Here is an 18541-nt window from a genome sequence, read left to right on the forward strand (position 1 = left end):
GTCAAAAACATTTTCTGCACCCCTGACTAACGGTTGCGAGAATAAAGGTCTTGCAGGTTAAAACGGAACACCCTGTATATACAGTCAATTGTCTGTACTTTCAGAAAGAGGGGTGGGCAAGTCATTCCATTCCCCCCCCCCCCGAATAGAGCTGAGAACGACTCATTCATTCTCGACGAATCGTGTCCACGGTGGATGTGTAACATTTTTTGAGGGTGACCCTTGGTTTCGACGGAAAGACGGGGATTCGGACTCTCCGGGCTGGACGACCTTCCTCGACCTCCGGGCCGGACTTCCGGACCCGGGAAGACGTTCGGTGAGTAGGCGAGGTGAAGATGGCAGTCGCTCACTGGACCTTGTTGTCGAAGGGTTCGGGGAACACTGGAACGGAGAAAGAGACTGACGTCAACAGATTTGTATTACAGTGGATGATCGAAAATCCGCACAAGTTTCGAGAAGTGGCTGTGTGGATTTTAGATTTCGTGGATTTCCGGCCAGTAAGGAGGCCGTACCTTTATATTCAAAAAAAAAAAAAAAATAAAAATAACATACTTACAGTTATTTACAATTGATGCTGGCTATTTACACTTTGAACAGGGGTGATTGTGCTCCGGTATTTTAAGGAATTTCCGGTATTTTCTTACGTATTTCCGGTATTTTTAAGTCCGAAAATACCGGAATTACGTTTTTTTTTTGTTATGCTTTTATCTCCCTACCTCCGCAATTTTTTAAAAATTATATAATACTCATCAAATATACCTGCAAGAGCCTTAAGATGGACACCTATCCCTTAAGATGGACAAATGTCGAGATAATTTTGTATAACACCAGGTCAAAAGTAACTTTGTAACCCATTAAAATTTTAATCACATGTACACACACTATTTTGACTCAGAACTATTTAATAGTATGGCAAAGGTGCACTTAAATAATAGGGGCCAAAGATTCCCCCCCCAATCCCCTCATTCTCGCTTTGAAACTTTCAGGTATTTTTTGATGAACTCACAATCACCCCTGTTTGAAAACATTTCTGAGATTGAGGATTGTTTCAAATTTTTGTACTGAGATCATCTTTTTATTCAGTGATTGAGAGCGTAATGGGACGAAATTCGTTTTCGGCGGATTATAGGCAACAAAATAGCAGTTTTGCTTTCGCAAAAATTATTTTTCGGCAAAATTAAGTTTCGGGTAAAACTGATGCGGATTTCGGATCTTGGCGGATTTCAGGTCGGCGGATTTGTGGCACTCCACTGTATCAACAAATGCATTTACAAAGATCAATGCACGGGCAGAGGCCGTTGCTGTTGTACCACACGAACAGAGTAAGAATGAAAAATATTGTTACAAATTCTGCAAATAATTTATTCATTAATTTTAAAAGCTTTTTTTTCTTTAAAATCTTAGCTTTTTCTTCCATTTTCAGCATAAATACGAGAATCGATTAAAATGGACCTATCAAAAAAATCTAATAATTCGAATTTTGATTATTCGAGGGGGGTGCAGTTCAACATTTATTCGTATAATTGCAGTTCTGCCGTACATGCACCTGCACGCATGTGCAGCGGGAACAAAGACTCGCAAAAATTCGCAATATATTGGATATTGAAATTCGAAGTATTTCTGAGGAAATAAAAATAGGATATAAATAATAAAATAAATAAATAAATATTATATATTTATTTCCCTAATGTGTGTATGGGAATTTTCATTTCGAAAAATTTAAGTTATCCTATCTCTTTTGTCCCTCATCACCCTCGGGGGGTGCACCAAACTTAAAAATTTTAGGGGGTGTGGGTTTGTAATTTTCCTAATAAAACTTCAAATTTTAATGAGCGATAGAATATGAGCACAAACGCACCTGAACATAATGAAACATTAGGAATTCAAAAAAGAGGAATATTTTCACGGATTCGCGAGATGGAATTTTCTGAGCGGGGACACTTTTGGGAGGTCACGGTGACCTCCCATCAAGAGTGATAAAGGGGGGGGGGCCACTCACCGAGTCCCTCCCTGAGGCGAGTGGGGGAGAGGGGCACCGAGCTCCTCAGGTCCAGCCCCTCCAGCTGCCTCCCCAGCTTGAGGCTGAGAAGCCTCCTCCTCTGCTGCCCCCCGGCCCCCCTCTGGGAGGCCAGGGCGGGGGTGCTCATGCGCCGGTCCGCGCGCCCCCAGCAGCCCCCTTCATCCCCCCCGTCGGGGAGAACGAAGGTCAGCTTCTTCTGACGCTCCTGCGGGAGAGAACAAATCAAGAGTGTGAGTCAGAGCTACAATACACAATACAGTAGAAGACCGTTATAATGCTGACCTATGTATTGCAATTCTCTATAAACTGCACTACTTTTCAGAAGTAAACAATAGGCTTTGAAGTTTAAAAAATCCCTGTTTTGCTTTGCAAACATAAAAATTGTCAGGCAAATTAAATGTTGAAACAGTTTTACATCTTTCCATCTTAGTTCAAAGCTCTTAAATGAAAATTAATGTTCACAGTAAACAGAAAATACCAGATGGCTCTTGAAAATGCAGCTGTTATACAAACCATGAAGCTAGTAGAAGTGCAAAATAATTTACTTTCTTTAAATTGTGCAACATATTTATTTGTGAATGACTAATTGTATAATTAGTGCTTTAATACTCATTGCAGATAAAACTCATTCTGAAGTGCTAATATACATAGATATACTCTGAATATTAGTTTCAAAATTTGTGAAATCACCTATATAACGCTGCAAACTGCATAACGCAAAAGCTCTGGTCCCAAGGTGTGCATTATAACGGTCTTCTACTGTATGTACACAGGGTGTAGCAGGTATTTGAGAACAAATTGATGTCCATAGAAAAAAGGAACAAATTGAGGAAGAACAGCATTTATTATGAATCAGAGTTTTCTCTCAAGTGGTCAGATACATAAAGGACGACATCATTCAAAAAACCCACCAACAGCCGCAATGACAGCTTCTATACGCTGTAGAAACCGACTGCAGGCAATATTGAGATGAGTCTTCGAAATTTTCGTCATTCTTTCAAAAATAATAGCTCTAAGAGCTGCAACTGTGATGTGGGAACGACTACTGGAGCCCCACCCATTGCAGTCGATTGGATTGAGATCTGGGGTGTCAAATGATAGGCATGACAAAATCTTGAAAATTTTTGCTTAACCAACCTCGAGTTTTTCTGGCTTTGTGGACCTGTGCCGAGTCTTGTTGAAAAACATACCCACGTGCTGCAGTAGTGATCCAGGGCTGAAAAACTCGTACTAATACCTTTGCGTAAGCAACTCTGGCACCTTGACGAAAAAAAAATGATTAGGCATCACATGTCTTTACCCACACCAAGAACCATCCCTGATGCTGGAAATCTGGTATGCATAACAGCTGGTACCTCAACAAGGCTCTTACACAGTCAGCGATCTTTTTTTGCAATTCAGCTTTTGGTCCTGAACCAAGTTCTTCTCGTCCGAGAAAAACCAGAGCGGTCTTGGCTCCTCGGGGTGTTTGAGATTGTCCAGAAGGCTTTTGGCTCTAGTCAAGCGATTAACCTTGGTCCTGTAGGACACGAACTGTCCTCTCCGGCATCACGTATGATTTGTAACGGAGGTCCTCATGAAGCACACGTTGGATGGTAGCCTCATCAACCTACTGCTCATTAGCGAGTGCCCTCATCGCTTTCCAAGGGTCCTCATTTAGTCAAGCGATTCACCTTGGTCCTGTAGGACATGAACTGTCCTCTCAACATCACGTATGATTTGTAACGGAGGTCCTCATGAAGCACACGTTGGATGGTAACCTCATCAACCTACTGCTCATTAGCGAGTGCTCTCATTGCTTTCCAAGGGTCCTCATCGATAGCAGCATAACCCGGCTGACAAATTCAGGTGTCCTGACATTGTCAGAACTGTTAGAAACTGTGTATGTTGCCCACTTCCTCCACTAGACGGCGCTGTCGCCAAATAGCAAACCAGGAACTTTAATTCCTTGTTAGAACTCAATTCACTTCTCTCTTACTGCTCATACTGTAAACATGTAGTGCTGTAATATATATATATATATTAAATTTATGTTTCTTGGTTTAGAAGGAGTAATGTTTTAGTGAGTTTGAATATTCATCTATGGATATCAGTCTCATTTAGCGGAAGATTCTTAACATATCAACTTGGATTATAGATATACAAGAACAGTTGAAGAAAATATATGATGAGGTAAGCTGCATGCTTCCTTAACTGCACTGATTTAGATGGCTCTCTAAGAACGAGTTGATAGACATTTTATGTTTATTTAATTCTAATAAGAACGTCAACAATGTCGATTCCTTCGCAAAACTGCTACCACATCCCCCTTTGCAGCTCCCAACTCTCTACGAGCTTCGTTAACAAATGACCTTCAAGAACTCGGCAATGTCTGAATCCGTCTGCCCTGAATCCAAGGAGACATTAACGGCATGCCTCTTCATTTCCTGAGTAAGAATGGGGTCTGCAATTTCTATCTCCAACGAAAAAATTTATATTTTTGTAAAGCACAGAAAAATTTGGCTACTATAATGTGTGTCCTCAAATAGCTGCTGCACCCTGTATATATATAAATACAGACACACTATATATACATGTCTATAAGATATGAACTAGAACCTCCTACTTGTAGTGAAAAAAAATCAAAAATCCACACAAGTCCCTAGTTTCAGAAAATGGAGATTTTTTTCCCCTGATTTTGAAATATTTTAAGTATGGGGAAAATAAAATATCAGTAGCATGGTTAGGATAAGAAATGCATGATCTTTTATACTTTTGTGCAAAAAGGTTTCGCTTTTGGGATCGCGATTTTTGTCCTGTGCCTATAATTTATATGTATCATTTATATAGAATATATCAGAATACATACAGTCAAACCTCCATATATCGAACTTCCACATATCAAAATTTTCTATATATTGAAATTCCAGCAAATTTCTGTTTATTAAATAGAAAAATTGTTTCTATATATAGAAAAAATCTCTATATATCGAATTTTTTTTTGAGACATTCGTAGATTTTTTTTCCACTTTAGACTGTTTGTCTCACGAAAAATGAAGGTTAGGGGAGAAAATGATGTTCACACTAAAGGTTGCTACGGAACTCATAAGAAATCTGGGGTTGAAGGGTGTGTGGATAGGTCGTTGTTTCGTTCTTGAGTTCTTAAATTCCCTCAAGTTTTTTCAAATCTTAGTTGTAATCAGTAACACTGTAAAATCAGTTTCAAGTCATCTCTTTTGTTCTGTTGATTATCATTCCTAGTCTTTTTAGCTGCAGTAGAAATCATTCAAGTTAAGTAGATTGATTTTTTGCTTTTCTCTCGATTTGTCAAAACGAAAATCCCCTAACGTTGCGGATCGAGTTGAATTGCAGAAGAATGAAGATGTATGAAGGCGCAAAAATATAATTTCTGTTATATTTTTAATAATTAACTTTCATTTACTCCGATGCTCGTATAAATTAGAAATTAGGTTTCATACACGTAACTTAGCTTTAACGTTAATGTTTTAGGAGACTTTTAGGATAAAATAAGATCGTTTCTATACATCGAAATTTCTACGCATCGAATTCTTTTCCGACAATTTGCTACTTCGATATATGGAGGTCCGACTGTATATTGTTCATTAGTGAGTACATTTCTTTCAACTACCCTGCATTTATTTAATTTGGCATGGAAATTTGGGAGGTTCGACCAAGAAAGAGAGAGAGAGAACGGACATACCTCGGGATTCCTATCCTCTCCTTCCTCTTCCCCGGAGTCCGAGATCTTGCGGCATTCGGACCTGGAGCTCCGGACCTTCTGCATGTGGACCGCGATGGAGTCCTGGTGCCGGATGTACCTGGGGACGGAACACATTGTCAATCCTGATAGACATCGGTAAACGATATTTAACCGCGTTCTCATTCCTAATGTGATGTAAAATCGACTTTATTCAAATTGGATTAACTCCTCGACTCTTTCGACACGTGTAAAGTTTCAGTATTAGGTCGGCATCCTTTGATGCCCGATCGTATGCAAATGAGGCAAGTATAAATAGTGAACGATTCTAATCGTTCTTTCTCTTTCGTGTTCGTCAGCCTCTTGGGTGTTAGGTCCGGTAGGTGTTGGGAAGTTACGAACTCCGCCTCCGCTTATGGCCAGGGTTTATTCTTATTAGTTTATTTTGTTAGTCTATTTATTTTAGTTTCTATGGACCAATACATTTTTGGTAAGATTTTAAACATGTTTCCAATGTTCATTTCTTCACATTAACATTTGATTCTGCATCTTCCACTGCGTGGTATTATCTCTGCTTGTATAAGCAAGTAATATTGTTCATTGACTTACGGAATTTAGCCTCTCGGCTTTTCGTTTAGACATCGTAAGTTATCGAATCCGTCATCACTCTTTGGGACCATTTCGCGCATAAACCTATATTTTTCGATACTGCCGTGAAAGTACAAACTCTTCCTTGTTTTGCATTTTTGTCATGTATTGTACTTTAGCCGTACAAGCTTGCTCATTTGGTTTCAGCTAAAACCGAAGCCATCGAAAAAAAATCAAAATTCCAACATTTTACTATTGTTTGTGTAAAATCCAAACGTGCATCTTCAAATGTCTCAAAAACTCATTCCTGCCAATACTGCCCTTTACCTTCCCACGGCAGAGTATATCTATAGACTTATTTAACTTTAATTTATCCATTTCTATCTATCTGTCTAAAAATGCATTTAATAACATTTATTATTTATATCTATTTATATCTCTGATAATATACATCAATCTATCTATATGCATTTATCTATCGATTTTTATCTCTATTTAGATCAACTTGTCTTTCTGTTTATGCCATCTATTTATATCTCTATTTATCTGTTAATATCTATATGTCTAACTTAAGGTTGGCTATGGTAAAAATCACAGAAAAATCTCGGTTTTTACCGTCCTGTCCAAAACTAGATTTTCAGTGAAATAGTATCAAAAACAGAATAAAATCTACCTAAGTTATATATTATTTTTAATATTTATTGAAAAACAACATTCAAGTACTGATATGCAAAAACACATAAAACTTATATTTACAACATAAGAGTGGAAAAAATCACCTCTTGGAGGACTCCTCTCTCTCTTCTTCCGCATCCTCCTCTTCCAGGGAGAAGACGGGGGATTCTTCCTCCCCCCCATCCCCATCCAGGAACACCCTCTGCACCCTGAAGCGATTTCTGCCAGAAACCTGCACCGAGAGTCACATTTTGTAAATAGATTATTTTGTAAATGTCATACATATTTGTCAGTAAATATGAAAATACTTTTCTGTTATAGGTACATAACAGTGTGTTCCGAGCCAATGCTTTCCAATTCGCAGCCATGTTTGGTCAAAGTTACGCAGAAACTATGTATTTGGCAATTCAACGAGTAGTCTTTTTTTTGCGAGCTTAAAAAAAGGAATAACCATGGCTTGAAATAAGACTAAAAATTACATGAAAAGGAAAAATAATGCACCAACTAATTAAGTTAAGTAATTAAAAGGGAACAATCCACCAAATAATCACTTACTAAGCATTTTATCATTATGTAGTACAGAACACACAAATCTACTAGTCCTTATAATTTTGTCCGTCAACTTCATTCTATGAATATGAAATTCTTATGTATTTCCAATAAAAGTAATTAAAAATGTTTCTTTCACCATTCGTTTCCATTCATGAAATTTGTATAACTTTCCGACCAAATGCATCAAAGATTTAGGGTTTTTTTTTCTTATGTCTTAATAATTTTAGCCACCACTGTAGATTGGCAAAATTCTGATAAGTTGATGTACATTCGTTTTTCAGAATTTTAAAAATTTCAGGACTTCATTCATTAACACATGCTGCTATCAACACGGAAAGATTGCTCCTGGTGCTGGTTAAAATATAGATATGACTTAAGTTTTGGGATTCTAAAAAAATCCAAAGAGGTCCAACTTTCATTTTGAGTCAGAAAATGGCTCTTTTCTACAAATTGACAGGAAATTTTACTTTGTTCTTTGCCTGAGTGCTGAACATGCAGCACTTAAAACAACTTTAATTTTTGAGTAAGACCATGCAGCTTGCAGTAAGCAATGCAGCTAGGAAGCAGCTTCATAAACTCGATAGTTGAATTTAAAATGATCAAATTTCTCACTGTTCTGCTCATTGCTAAGGAATTTTACAAGCCATCAAGCGAATCTCTACCCCCGACATTAAATTTCTCACGGTCCTACTCATTGTTAAAGAATGTTACGAGCCATCCACTAAATCTCTACCCCCGACGTTACATTTTTCACTGTCCTACTCATTGTTAACTATCTGATGGTTTTGAACGTCTTATCACGCCCTACCGAGCATGTTTTAAAAGCATTTTCCACTTTTTTTCTGATGATAAATGTTTGTTGTCAAACGGTCCAAGGTGCAGGACGATAGGTAGGCATCAATAGAAGGTAGGGTACTTGATTTATATGGCAAGTTACTCAAAATTTTTTTTTTCATTTGGAAGAATTTCACACCTTTCATGACCCAGGATCGTCAGAGGGTTAAAGAATGTTACAAGCCATCCACCGAATCTCTACCCCCAACGTTAAATTTCTCCCTTTTCTACTCATTGTTAAAGAATGCTACGAGCCATCCACTGAATCTCTACCCCCGATGTTAAATTTTCTCCCTTTTCTACTCATTGTTAAAGGATGCTACAAGCCATCCACCGAATCTCTACCCCCGACGTTAAATTTCTCCCTTTTCTACTCATTGTTAAAGAATGCTACGAGCCATCCGCTGAATCTCTACCCCCGACGCTAAATTTCTCCCTTTTCTACTCACTGTTAAAGAATGCTACGAGCCATCCACCGAATCTCTACCCCCGACGTTAAATTTCTCCCATTTCTACTCATTGTTAAAGAATGTTACGAGCCATCCGCTGAATCTCTACCCCCGACGCTAAATTTCTCCCTTTTCTACTCACTGTTAAAGAATGCTACGAGCCATCCACCGAATCTCTACCCCCGACGTTAAATTTCTCCCATTTCTACTCATTGTTAAAGAATGTTACGAGCCATCCACCGAATCTCTACTCCCGACGTTAAATTTCTCCCTTTTCTACTCATTGTTAAAGAATGCTACGAGCCATCCACTGAATCTCTACCCCCGATGTTAAATTTCTCCCTTTTCTACTCATTGTTAAAGAATGCTACAAGCCATCCACCGAATCTCTACCCCCGACGTTAAATTTCTCCCTTTTCTACTCATTGTTAAAGAATGCTACGAGCCATCCACCGAATCTCTACCCCCGACGTTAAATTTCTCCCATTTCTACTCATTGTTAAAGAATGTTACGAGCCATCCGCTGAATCTCTACCCCCGATGTTAAATTTCTCAATTTTCTACTCATTGTTAAAGAATGCTACGAGCCATCCACCGAATCTCTACTCCCAACGCTAAATTTCTCCCTTTTTTACTTATTGTTAAAGAATGCTACGAGCCATCCACCGAATCTCTACCCCCGACGTTAAATTTCTCCCATTTCTACTCATTGTTAAAGAATGTTACGAGCCATCCGCTGAATCTCTACCCCCGATGTTAAATTTCTCAATTTTCTACTCATTGTTAAAGAATGCTACGAGCCATCCACCGAATCTCTACTCCCAACGCTAAATTTCTCCCTTTTTTACTTATTGTTAAAGAATGCTACGAGCCATCCACCGAATCTCTACCCCCGACGTCGATCGACGTCGGCCTCACCTGTGTGGTCGGTCTGGGTTGAGTCTTCTCTATGATGAGCGAGGTGAGCTCGGCTTCGCTCCTCACCACCGGCACGTCCTCCTCCTCTCCCCGGTTGCGCCGGCACAGCTCCGCGATCTCCTGCGCCAGTTTGCGCCGCTGCTCGGCCTCCTCTTCGTCCTGCCGGGAAGAAAGAGTGAACCTTTACCCTCGAGAGAAGATACTAGAGTCTGGTGGGGGAAATACGGTCACTGGGATAAAGTGGTCATACATCAAATAAATTGCTGTAGCTTGAAATAAATGTTGGTATGAGACAACATTTTTATCTTAGAGTTTAGCAATTACAAATACAAAAGTGACGACCAGCAACAGGCTCTGGGCTGAGCTAGGTTGGTCCTAGTCAGTTTATGAGCCCTCAATGAAGATCAATGGCCCTCTTAAAGCTATTCACCCCCTCGCTCAATAACACCTCTTCCAGTAAGCTGTTCCGAGTGCCCACAACTCTACTAAAAAAGTAGCTTTTCCTCATTTCCAGGCAAGGGCACCCATACCCAAAACTTTAAGGGGGGGGAGGGCTCAAAAATGTTCCCCATGGTTTAGCAGAATATTTTCCCCATGGAAACCAATTTCAGTACAGATTAGAGATATTAAAATTTTACATTTTTAATAACTTATTCACTAATGGCTGGAAACGAAACTTTTATACATAATTGCAAAGCAAAAAGCACTAAAAGCAAGGAAGTTCTCATTTCAAAGGGGGGGGGAGGGCTAGAGCCCCCTTGCCCCCCTATATGGGTGCCCTTGTTTCTGGATTAGCCTGAAATTTGAATAGCTCAAAACAATGACCACCTCGTCCTGCTTTCTGTGCAAAAATTGCCGTACTACATTCTGAAGTTAAAATTTTACTACTGGCACTATTTTATTTAGTGAAAACATTTGTTTTTTGTGCATATGAAACATTTTAAAATCTGAACCCCCCTTTCAGGCTCTCGGGGAAACTCTGTTTATTAGAATTTTGAACAGAATGACAGTGCAGGAAGTTTCCCACATTGCTCAAGAACACTCACTTGTTAGAGCTAGCTGTATTTATTTTATATAATATTTTAGAACAAATTGTCTTCTACAGTCGTTTAATTTTAACGTATTAGGCAGATATTAGTTGAATATTTATTTTAATAAACATGCATTGTTTTTACAGTAAATGGACTAAAATAAAGTTTAGTCCAGGGTGATATGTTAGGAGGCTTATGGCAGATAATGCTACAGCCTTATAGCGTGGGGGAGGGATTGAAGTTTTTTTTTTCATTCTTCTTAGCAATTAGAAAATACTGTTTATATTATTTAAATAATTAGCTTAAGATTACTGTTTAATATATTTTCCAACTTATTATTTAATCAGCTCATTGCCACCTTGATGTGTTGCATTATTTGTTTGAATCAAGGCTACAGGAACAAATGTGTTCACACCTGCTCTGATAGTGAAGCAGCCTTAAAGGTCCTAATGACATCCTACATTTATATGGGAATGCTACGAAATGTGTTGTACTCTTGCAAATCTGCAAGATCTCTTTCTGTAGGGGAATCTGACCTTGCTGGCATCGAAAGTAATGAAAAAGCGGATCACCTTGCTCAAAAATGTTCTGATACACCTTTTGATCCTGAACCAGCAATTGGGATTTCAAAGAATCTCAATGGGACTGCTACTTTTTTTCATATGTTACATTCAGGCGGAAGCTGTATCATGACTTGCATAACTCGGACAATGTCCGACTAAGGAGCTTGATAGGGATTGTTTGAGTTTTAGGGCAATGGAACTCTTTAAAGGGTATTGGTCTTCTCAATGGTCATTGCACAATGAAGCAACCCCTTACTATGATCAGGGGTAGAAGTGATCGACTTGTCACATATAGGACATTTTCCACAAAAAATATAGGACAAATATAGGACACATTATATGAATAGTTTTGCTATGAAAAAAGAAATAATACATATATATTATTTATTTATTCTTATCAATGATTTTGTTTAAAAAAAACCCTCAAACAAAATTATAACTTACACCTGAAATGACTTTCCTGTAGTTGAAAGAATAATTTTTGAAAAAAATGTACTTTGTAGACAAAAAAAAAAAAAAAAAAAAGTACAAAGTGAAATTTATTGATAATTAATACAGTAACTCACAATTTTTTCAGGGATAGAAGTGTCACAAACATAGCTTATATAAGTAAATAAAAACCGTCTTTGTGTTGAGAACTAACAGGAAATAACCAATGCTTTGTAGCACAAATATAGATATTTTGTGCTATAAAATTCCACAAAAAAAAAAAAGATTGCAAAAAGACTATTAGAACATTCCGATCAGAAAATGCATTAAACAAAAAAATACACCCGCGAAAACAAAAACCGAAAATCACGCTGGAAAACAAAACAAACTGCTGTTGCCAAACGCAAAATTCTAAATCCGACTTCAGAATTCGTTCTCGAAACTCCACCAACTACAGTGACGTCATATTGCTGTAGACAATGAGAGAGGATGCCTGTTGCAGGATTAAGTGAGTTGTGTTTTTTTAATTTGAAATTCGTTTGCACACGTACTTTCGACGAAAAATCCGAAGTCAGATAGTTTTTTTACTGTTGTTTTAAAGAAAAAAAATGGATAAAAAACAGGAATATAGGAAATATAGGACGATTTTCATGCTTTTTTTTTTGAAAATATAGGAAATATAGGATATATAGGACCACTTCGACCTCTGTATGATGAGTGGAAGTAATGATACAACTTGCATATTGGTTGCCTTTTTCATGAGGAATATGCTACTCATATTGTGTGCAACTGCCGAGTGCTTTCTGTCTACAGGTTTAAACAACTTGGTCCTGATTTGCTTCAGCTACTGGTCTGCTCTTAAAACTTCTGTTTCGGCATTAGTACAATAGACATCTGATTGCAGTGCTTGGTTCGGTTGAGCCCCCCTCCCTTTCATCTCATACAACCCTCTGGAATAGTTGAAGGTCCGACTCACCTCTTGGTCGGGCGGCACCTCGTCCAGGTCCAGGGCCGAGAGGCTCCGGTTGTGCCCCAGGGAGAGGGAGAGGGCCATCAGTCCGGCCAGTCCGATCGCATTCTCCCGCAGGTCCAGGTGGGCGATGTGGCGGTGGTCCGCGATGCACTCCGCCAGGGCCACCGCACCTGTCAATATCGAACGACGTCGTCAGTAGAGATTCGATACAGACCATGTTCCTGATGTCATTCTGAGAACGATGTGGGCCCTGTACCCCCAGTTGTACTTTTTGGTGGGTGTACTTTTTTCCTTTAATTTCGTTGAAAAACCAACGATGTGAAAAATCTGAATCAATTTGGACATTTATCATTTATATAATAGTAGAAACCGAAAGTCTTCCAAGATATAACTATTAAATGTTAAGTTGTCTTAGGTCGGCAACACGGTGAAAACATTATATCTCCAGAATGTACCAAATTAGTTCAAGTAATATCTTTAGTCTTATGTGTTTCTAATGCGTTTGTGCCTTTTATAATTAAAATTAATCTTAAAAAATTAGTTTCCTCTTGAAATCACAATTATGGTACACTAAATACTTACAGACAAGGAGTAAATGCAAAGGCTGTTTAAAATCTTTTACTTCGGATTCAATTGGTCATCATAAAAATATTTATTTAAAACGATTGTGTTTTTATTTTAAGGGTTGATAGCAAATAAAGCTATTTCTTTTCTTAAAAAAAAAGTTTAAAGTTATTTATTATACTCTGCTAATTTACGACATTATTAGAGATGGGTTTCATCCCATCATCAGATAAACCACGCAGGAAATGAGGGCGAGCGAATGAGAGGGGAAAAGAGGGAGGGACTGACCTTCGCAGGTGACCTTGGTGTTCCTGAAGCAGAGGGAGTTGAGGGTGTGGTTGGAGAGAAGCCCCTGCTTCAGCTGCTGCAACCCTTCATCCCCCACATCGTTGCAGGAGAGGTCCAGATCACACAACGAATCGCACACCAACTGACGAGAGAAATCGGAAAAGAATTTCACAGAACGCATGGTGGTAAAAAAACAAAATATGCGAATGAAAATCACAGGTGCAGTGACATTCACAGCCCGATTGGTCCATCGGCAGGGTTGGCAAGTTTTTGCCGGGGGGCGGAAAAAACCATGGAAAAAACCACGGTTTTTACCGCCCGGCAAAATAGGTTTTTGCCAAAGTGGCAAAAATAGATTTTGTGTTAACTTACGGAGTTTTTTTTTCTTTTATATAAAAGTAAAAGCATGAAAAGATTTTGATAAAATTTTAATTTAATCAATTTTATAGTTTAAAAAAAATTAAGGTTTAACTTACTTTTAAAGTTATGGAGCATTTTTGCTTTTAAATTTTTTAACTTTAACATAAAATTTCAGTTTGTAACATCTAAGACAAATAATTAACTTGCGATGAAAAGGGGTAACTTCTTACTGATAATTGATAAAAGGCTTTGCCATTTTCTGTAGAGTGAGCTGGTATCACTAAAAAGTAGAGTGAATATAGAATGCACATATTGATCAGCTTTTTTTTTTTTCATCTTTTTAAATTCTACTCTTGGCTATCCATTTTCCCAGTAAGTGAGAAAAATGCATTGTTTCTTTAGTGAGGAAAAGTTAATATTTTTCTATATTCAAGTAAGTATTCTGTTATTAATTAAATAGCTTAAAAATCTTAGTGGGATCAAAAAAAAGTGATTAATTAAATATATATATATATATATATATATATATATATATATATATATATATATATATAATTAGAATTCAATCTTTCTATTAATTTATTAATTTACTAAGTTTAAGTAAACATTCTTTGTTTTAGCATTGAAGGAAGTGGCTCATTCTAAAAAAAATGTTTTAGCAAAGATTTAAAATCTTAAAGTTTTTTTCCCTTTTATATAAAAGTATGAGCATGAAAAGATTTCGATAAAATTTTGATTCAATTATTTTTATAGTTTAAAAAAAAATTAAGGTTTAACTTACTTTTAAAGTTATGGAGCATTTTTTTTACTTTTAAAATTTTAAATATTAACATAAAATTTCAGTTTGTAACATCTAAGACAAATAATTAACTTACAATGAAAATGTAATTAGCTTGTTTATTATAGCATTTTTTACAGAATACTAAATATCTATATAAATTATACTTAATCAAGATGCAACTATATAATAAAAGAAATAAAAGTAATTAAAAAGCAAAATACATTTCTTTAGATTGAAATATCATTAGATTGAATTTAATTTAGAATTTTAATTTAGATTGAATTAAATAGCTTTAAAATCTTAGTGGTATCAAAAAAAAAAAGTGTTTAATTAAATATGTGTATATATATATATATAATTAGAATTCAAACTTAATTATTTATTTACTAAGCTTAAGTAAACATTCTTTGTTTTAGCATTGAAGGAAGTGGCTCATTCTGAAAAAATTGTTTTAGCAAACATTTAAAATCTTGAGTTTTGCAATCCCAACATTTGTTTTTTATTTATTTTTCACCTTATAAATGAGAAGTAACATGGAGAGACATAACTAAAGTATTAAAGTCCATTATTTATATTATATTATCACTATTTCTTGATTAACACTATAATGCTACTTTATTTGCAATTAGGTTTTTGCCGTTTTTTCCATTTTTGCCGTTTTTTTTCATGTTTTTTTCCACTGTCGCGGCAAAAATACCTTTTTGCCAGCAAAAAACCCAACCCTGTCCATTGGCATCATCGCATGCAAATGAGCTTCTTGCCCAATCAGATGCTGGCTACAGTTGAGATACCGAATCATCTCATTTTGAATCAAGAGATATTTATTGTATTTTTATTTTTCCTTATTATTAACAAGAAATATAAAAATAGAATACATATAAGTAAATACATTTATTTATTTATTATTATTTATTTATATGAAAGAATACTCTAGACTTGATGAAAGATTTTACTTTCCCAGTAAAAGTCGGAGAAAGAAAAAAAAGAGCATGAAAGAAGGCTTAATGCATCCTTGAAAATATTACAAAAAAAAAGTCAAAAATAAAATAAAATTAAATATCGAAAAATTAAAAATTGGAAAGTAGGGTATTGAGATGGGGAGAAATGTCTGTCGTTCTGTCTGTTCCCCCCCCCCCCCCATAATAACTTTTGAGTGAATAGTCCGATTCGAACAATTTTTTTTTGTTCGAAAAATTTCGGCGAGGACACCTCATTCCTATATTTCATTTTTTGATTTGAACTATTTTTTGTTCAATTTTGAACTGTTCAAAAAAACTTAACATTAGCACCTACGGGGAAATTCGAGGCAATTCCGAACTGTGAGGCGAATTTGCTTCAAACAAACTTTGTAGGAAAAAGCTTTTGATGAAAAACTTGTATATAAAATATCTTTTTGATTTGAACAATTTTCCGTTCAATTTTGAACAGTTCAAATCCCTTAACACAAGGGGGGGGGGGTCCCCTATTGGGAAACTGAAAGTCAATGAATATTCCATACTTAAAGGCGGATTTACTTCAAACAGATTTTGTTGGAAATAGCTCTTGACTACAAACTCCAGACTCCGACTCCGAGAATTTAGTGGCACCTGACTCCGACTCTTGTGCCCGACAGTTAGTCCGACTCCAACTGACTTCGACTCTGAATTCATAGCTTTGGCAAAAATTTATACATGGAGGACAAATGACTGACTCTGATTCTTGGATATTCGACTCCGACTCCTTAATCCCAAAATGAGATTGACTCTGACTCCGACTCCACAGCTATGGTTTTAACTGTGAAATAATTATTGTCGATATGACTTGTTTTTATTTTCACGCTAGAGTTTTAATTTAGATAAACTTGAAGTCATTTATGTTTCTACGTAAAGATATGCACAGATGATTTTTTTTTTGACAATGAAAATTATTTCTCTAAGTTGACATTTTATTGTTATTATTTATTTTGGTAAGTGCATTAATTCATTTAAAAAATCATTTTTGGCAACAGGGGAAAAAGAAATGATTTTATTTTTGATATGATGTATTTATTTTAATGAGGTTATTAATTTTAATTATTAGTTTTTTGTTTTAAAAGCTGTTAAAGAATTTTTTTTAATGGAAAAATGTGTATTAGCTGCTTAGTTTAAACGGTGTTGCTATTTCATTTGTTCCTTTTTTTTTTACGCATTTAATGTTTTAGATGAGTGAGGAATATTTTATTCCTAGAAATCTGCTTAAAATATTAAAAAATAAGTTTGAAGCAATTTACGATTTTGGCTATTTTTGAGAATATTGATCAGAAACTGGAAAGTAGTATGGGTATACGGGAAAGTAGGCTCGTTTAGTTCTAGACGGAACTTCTTGTTAAAAGAGCAGATATCACAAGTGATGGACTTTTTTCAGGCCAATAAAAGGGCTTATGTCAATGTCAATTCAAAATACAGACATTTATTTTATTTAAAAAAAGTCGTTTGAAACCAATTTACTTTATAGCTTACTAGCTGCGTTGCCCGGCTTTGCCCGGTCTATTTTGAAAACAAAAATTGTGTCAAGTGATGTATATTCAACAATCAGGCATAAATAAAAGAAAAAAAAATCATCATGCAAAATTTCAACTCCAAACAATGACGACTGATATTAAAATACTTTTAAGAAATTAAAATAAAATGAGAAAGATGGATTTAAAAAGCGTAACCATGGAAACACAAAATAAAATAAGTTTCAGAGTTGAAAATGAGAAAGATGGAAACGATGGATTCAAAAAGCGTTACCGTGGAAACGCAAAATAAAATGGTTAAAAACTTGAATAGAGAACAGATTTTTGAACTTCATTTCATTCGCTTGTAACTTTTTTTCTAATGGAGATAGAGGGTTAAACTTTTGACCGTAGGTCGAGTTAGATCTGGAGTAAAAAAGGTAGCTCTTTCCAATGGTGTCAAAACGAAAACTGTAGGACAATTCCTTCACTTTTTATTGAGAAATTTAATGAAGAAAGTAGTTCCTAAATTTTAGCATTGCGAATAATTTTTCACCCCCATATTCGGGAATTTAAGTGAAATTTGGGCCTAAATTGGAATAAAAAAAGAACTATTCATCGAATTTTTTCCGAACTGGTCTGCGAACCTTCTCAGGACTTAAAGGAACAAACTGTGAAAATTTCATCGCAATCGGCCGGGTAGTTCTCGAGTTTAGCGAGTTCAAACACACAGACGCTTTTTGGGGACTTAACTTTATACTATGTAGAGATAAAAAGGTTGTTTGAAACCAATTTACTTTAAATTTGCATTGTTTTTACAATAATAACCCAAATATTTCGGGAGTGGCACCCAGCACCCCTTCATTTTCAGCACTGCTGTAGTTATTGCTGTTTAACTACAAACATCATGCTGTAAAGAGTCAACATGCTACAAGATCTTCACGATCCGAGTGATTGTAGTGCCACTAGAAAGAACGGGTGCTGATGAAAGATGAGGGACTCACCAGGGCTCGACTGATGTGGGCCATTCCCGATTTCGTTAGGCCGTTGTCCCGCAGGCCCAGGCTCCTCAGGCCCCCTTCTGCGGAAGCCTGTTGACACAGGCCATCCACCAGGTGGCACACTCCCAAGTCCTGGTAAAAGAAAAATACAGTCAGCTCACAGCAAGTCAGACAAAAAATAAATAAATAAATAAATAAATAAATAAATAAAATAAAATAAAATAAATAAAAGACACAGTAATACAATCAGGGCAGTCACCGAGTACTGTTACTAAAAATTTTAGCTCGTAAAATAGAAAATAGTCAAAAATAGTTTCTGATATACTGTTTGACTGCGGATTGTATGTAATTTGGCAATCTGCC

The 18541-nt window shown here is 36.4% G+C and overlaps 1 protein-coding gene across 1 annotated transcript in view; it reads right to left on the bottom strand.

Annotated features, from left to right (window-relative positions):
• Nucleotides 1-242: 242 nt before the first annotated feature.
• The window catches only part of LOC129233041 (protein phosphatase 1 regulatory subunit 37-like), a 21165-nt gene continuing 2866 nt past the window's right edge, over nt 243-18541 (bottom strand). Inside the window, exons 2-9 of the mRNA XM_054867123.1 lie at nt 18182-18310; nt 13582-13723; nt 12733-12899; nt 9734-9892; nt 7085-7212; nt 5721-5838; nt 2000-2225; nt 243-381 (exon numbers count right to left, since the gene is read on the bottom strand). Coding sequence (XP_054723098.1) covers nt 347-381; nt 2000-2225; nt 5721-5838; nt 7085-7212; nt 9734-9892; nt 12733-12899; nt 13582-13723; nt 18182-18310 — 1104 coding nt within the window. The 3' untranslated portion in view covers nt 243-346. The remainder of the gene's footprint in view (nt 382-1999; nt 2226-5720; nt 5839-7084; nt 7213-9733; nt 9893-12732; nt 12900-13581; nt 13724-18181; nt 18311-18541) is intronic.

The sequence above is a fragment of the Uloborus diversus genome, unplaced genomic scaffold, assembly GCF_026930045.1.
Source record: "Uloborus diversus isolate 005 unplaced genomic scaffold, Udiv.v.3.1 scaffold_15, whole genome shotgun sequence".
Lineage (NCBI taxonomy): Eukaryota > Metazoa > Arthropoda > Arachnida > Araneae > Uloboridae > Uloborus > Uloborus diversus.